The sequence below is a fragment of the Capra hircus genome, chromosome 18 (assembly GCF_001704415.2).
Source record: "Capra hircus breed San Clemente chromosome 18, ASM170441v1, whole genome shotgun sequence".
NCBI classification, from domain to species: Eukaryota; Metazoa; Chordata; class Mammalia; order Artiodactyla; family Bovidae; genus Capra; species Capra hircus.
In genome coordinates this window covers 44781521-44786074 of record NC_030825.1, presented here as the reverse complement: position 1 = coordinate 44786074, position 4554 = coordinate 44781521, and the positions used below count along the sequence as shown (strand labels likewise).

General features: G+C 63.7%; 1 protein-coding gene across 1 annotated transcript; it reads left to right on the top strand.

Moving 5' to 3' along the window:
• Positions 1585-4207, top strand: CEBPA (CCAAT/enhancer binding protein alpha). The gene has a single exon (XM_018062278.1). The coding sequence runs from the start codon at positions 1752-1754 to the stop codon at positions 2811-2813; it is 1062 nt and encodes a 353-aa protein (XP_017917767.1). The 5' UTR covers positions 1585-1751; the 3' UTR covers positions 2814-4207.

Genomic DNA, 4554 nt, shown 5'->3' with positions numbered 1-4554 from the left:
AACATGAAGCAACTGGGTTATTAATCATGGGTAATATGTTGAATAGGAACTTGATTAAAGCACAGTCTGCGTTCCCCAGACGAAGCTGCTTCTTTGCTGTGACCACAGTGGAAGTTTAGCCTTCCCCGGCCTTGCTTTCACGCTGCGCCTCCTTGAGGGCTCCTGGACGAGTGGTGGCGTCTTGCCAGCATTTGGAACCCCGCTGTCAGGGAGGGGTGGTCACCGGCTCAGCCCCAGGGATTCTCAAACTTCCAAATAGAGCCGGGCACTTAGTCGATAAGGGGCAATGGGGACTAGAAGCGGGAGCAACTTGCCGGCTCTCAAAGCCCCAAGGGAGTAGGCTGTCCCCGCGATCCCTAAGTAGAACGCGCGAGGCGCCACGTGGCTGGGGAAACGCGCTGCCTTAAACCCCTTCCCCCAGCAGCAGCCAGTGCGGAGGCGGCGCGGCGCCCAGGGGTCACCGGGGCCCGGCCACCTTGTTCCTCAGAATTCCAGGGACCCAGCGCCCTGTGAACAAGCCCGCAGGGCTCTCTCATTAGGTGCTCGGACCCTGAGCCGCAGAGATTCGGAGGCCCCGGCTTTCTCCACAGCCCCGCTCCCGCCTTGGAGAGCACCTGAATGGGGAGTAGGGGAGAAGGTTGTGGGCCTTTGATCGCCGGCCCCGCTTCGGGATCCCCGTCTCGGAGTCAAATTCGCCTCCTCCCCCTATGCGTCTCCCCTCGCCCGGGTACCCCAGCCCCGGAATCCAGCTGGGCCCGTCCCGCTGGGAAAAAAACTGGCGGCCCCGCGCCGGGTAGCAGCGCCAACTCCGTGCACCTAGCAACACCTAGAGCTCGGGCAAGGAGAAGTAAATTACAAGAAAGTTTCCCAGCCCGGGCGGGTGGACAAATCGAGTCCTCTAGACTCCCGGACTGCGGCCGCCTCCCCTTTCCTCTGCTCCCCGCGGGGTCCTAGCGCCTGAAACTGCTGGCCGTATGACCCTGGAGTACTTGCACGCGGCAAGCGGAGCGGAGAGGTACTTTTGCGCGGAATCTGTGCGGGTGCCTGGGTATCAGAGAAGCAAAATCCCGGTTCTCCTTGGCTTCTCCAAGTGGCAGCGTGCACTGGGCCGCACGTCCGAAACTGTTCCCTGCCCCCTACCCCTGACCCCTTCTTTACGCAACCTCCTTGCAGAGTACCCGGACCCGGACGGAACCGGTTCCAGCTTTTAAAGTGGGTCCGCGCCAAGAAAGCTCAGAGACCAAGACCTGCCTCTCCGCCCACCCCAACCAACCCTAACCCCCTGTGTGGCGTCGGGTGTTCCCGGGCTCCCCGGTCTTTGGTTGGAGGTGGGTCCCCTGGAGAGGCTACAGGAGGGGGCCCTGCCGTCGACCACTCGTGCGCGGGGGCGACAACTCTACCGAGGGTGGGGCACCGCGCGCCGGTCTCGGTTCGGCGGGCGACGCGGGAGGTAGTAGGCGTTGCCCCGCAGCCCCTCCCCGCCAGCTCTGACCTCCAGCCCCACTCACCGCCCTCTGCAGCCCGCAGGCGCTAAGACCCAGGAGGCGCTGCGCCGTTGTCACCGTTCGCACACTAGAGGGCGACAAACGCCCCGGTATAAATGCGGGCCCCGCGCGGGCCTGGCCATTCGCGACCGGGAGCTGAGCGGGCGCGAGCGAGTAGGGGCTCTGGGTGGGCGGCGGCAGCAGCGGCGCCCCGCGCAGGCTGGAGGCCGCCGAGGCTCGCCATGCCGGGAGGACTTTAGCTCCCCCATGGAGTCGGCCGACTTCTACGAGGCGGAGCCGCGGCCCCCGATGAGCAGCCACCTCCAGAGCCCCGCACACGCGCCCAGCAGCGCCGCTTTCGGCTTTCCCCGGGGCGCGGGCCCCTCGCAGCCCCCCGCCCCACCTGCCGCCCCGGAGCCTCTGGGGGGCATCTGCGAACACGAGACGTCCATCGACATCAGCGCCTACATCGACCCGGCCGCCTTCAACGACGAGTTCCTGGCCGACCTGTTCCAACACAGCCGGCAGCAGGAGAAGGCCAAGGCGGCCGCGGCCCCCGCAGGAGGCGGCAACGACTTTGACTACCCGGGCGCCCCCGTGGGCCCCGGAGGCGCCGTCATGCCCGGGGGGACGCACGGTCCCCCTCCCGGCTACGGCTGCGCGGCGGCCGGCTACCTGGACAGCAGGCTGGAGCCTCTGTACGAGCGGGTCGGGGCGCCGGCGCTGCGGCCGCTGGTGATCAAGCAGGAGCCGCGCGAGGAGGACGAAGCGAAGCAGCTGGCGCTGGCCGGCCTCTTTCCCTACCAGCCGCCGCCGCCGCCGCCGCCGCCGCACTCGCACCCGCCGCCCGCTCACCTGGCCGCCCCGCACCTGCAGTTCCAGATCGCACACTGCGGCCAGACCACCATGCACCTGCAGCCCGGCCACCCCACGCCGCCGCCCACGCCCGTGCCCAGCCCGCACCCAGCGCCCGCGCTCGGCGCCGCTGGCCTGCCAGGCCCCGGCGGCGCGCTCAAGGGGCTGGCCGCCGCGCACCCCGACCTCCGTGCGGGCGGCGGCGGCGGCGGCAAAGCCAAGAAGTCCGTGGACAAGAACAGCAACGAATACCGGGTGCGGCGCGAGCGCAACAACATCGCGGTGCGCAAGAGCCGGGACAAGGCCAAGCAGCGCAACGTGGAGACGCAACAGAAGGTGCTGGAGCTGACCAGTGACAATGACCGCCTGCGCAAGCGGGTGGAACAACTGAGCCGCGAACTGGACACACTGCGGGGCATCTTCCGTCAGCTGCCCGAGAGCTCCCTGGTCAAGGCCATGGGCAACTGCGCGTGAGGCTCAAAGCGGCGGGACCGCCCTGGGCTGGCCGCCGGCTGGGACCCAGGGAGTGGCTTCGGGTCTCCGGATCTCAAGACTGCCCGAACAGAACAGCGTAAGCCAGGACCAGGAGATTCCGGTGCCGCCTGAGAGCCTGGCCTGCTGCGCGTGCCCCTTGCCTTCCTCTGCGCCCAACACGGTGCGTCTAAGATGAGGGGTCAGGCCGAGAGGAGAAGCGCCATGGGGCTGAGCCGGGAGCCCGGCAACTCTAGTATTAAAGGAATAACCCTGTGCCTTGGAAACGCAAACTCACCGCTCCGATTCCTACCGAGTAGGGGGAGCAAATATGTGCCTTGTCAATTTATCTGGAGGGTTCCTGCCCCCACGAGAGGAGGGGTGCAGGCCCCCGACAGGAGCAAGGTTCAGGGAGCTGAGATCCCGATAAGCCAGCCCTGGCGGCGGCTCCTGAGCGCCTGTCCTTGGAGGGGAGGAAACACAGGGACTTGGGGCTTTGAACCTAAGGTTGTTCCCCTTGTTCTACGTGAAGGTGGAGGGTCCCTAGTTCCTTGCCTCTGAACTCCCAGCCTGCAAGAGGCTGGGCTCTCCCAGGCAGAACTCGCTGAGATGGATGTCACCAGGTGACCAGTGGGAGCCTGCGACCCCTAGGCAGATCAGAAAGCTAGGTCGAGGGTTAGCTAGGAGGACACATGTTCATGGGACTGGTGGCCTGGTGGAAGAGGGGAACCTAGAGATCTGGTCTGGGGGTCAGGAGGGGGTGGTGAAGGGACACCGGGACCATCAGCCTTGTCTGTACTGTATGTCGCCAGCATTGCCATATGCACACGGAGCACAATCAGTCCATCCCAGAGGGACCGGAGCTATGAGAAGCTTTCCAAATATTTTGCTTTATCAGCCGACATCAACACTTGCATCTGGCCTCTCTGTGTCCCTGCGGTGCCTTGTGCAATGTGAATGTGCACGTCTCTGCTAAACCACCATTTTATTTGGTTTTTGTTTTGTTTTGGTTTTGCTCAGAAACTTGCCAGAATGAGGCTCTTCGTCAGCAGCTGCAGGGAGGGTCTGCGGCTGTCTTTCCTTTTGGTTTTGGGATTGTTTTGCTCCCAGGGGAACCAAAGAGGCGAGGTGGGCTTCCCCTTTCCCCTCAGCTCTCCCTGGGGGGGTGGCTGTGGGCCTCGGTCCCCTCCGGCCTGGGCTGCCCACAGCCTGGTCCCCCAAGAGGCCCTGGCTCCGGGTCTGGGAGGGAGGCGGCCTCAGCCAGCGTTCACTCACCGATGCGATCGCTGGGCCTGGGAGCGGGGAGGGCGGCTTTGGTTCCCTTCTTTGGGGAGGACATAGAGTTTCATGCTAGGTGTTTTATGTATTATATCTATAATATAAACATATCAAAGTCAGTTTTGGTGTCTTTTTAAAACTAGAAAATCTACTTCCAAGGTTTTCTGTGGGCCAGGTCACATTTGTGAATAATCACAGCATATTCTTTGGCTGAGAGCCTGACTTTCATTAGCTCTCCACCCATCCTGTGCCCCTCTTTACATTAAGGGGGTGACTTCTCCCAACCAAGGCAAATAAGTGGCAGAAGGTAGACAAGGCTCCAAGCTGAGAAGGCCAAAGCCTGGAGAGGATCTGGGTAATATGTGGTGGGAAGAGGGGTGTGCCGAGGTATCATGGGGCCTTGGTGTGGCCTCTCAGCCCCTGGGAGAAGAAGAGGGACTTGGAGAGAGGGCCCTCTGCCTCAAGT

Excerpts from the sequence above, each read along its gene's own strand:
- CEBPA (XM_018062278.1), top strand. The coding sequence starts at position 1,752 with ATGGAGTCGGCCGACTTCTACGAGGCGGAGCCGCGGCCCCCGATGAGC.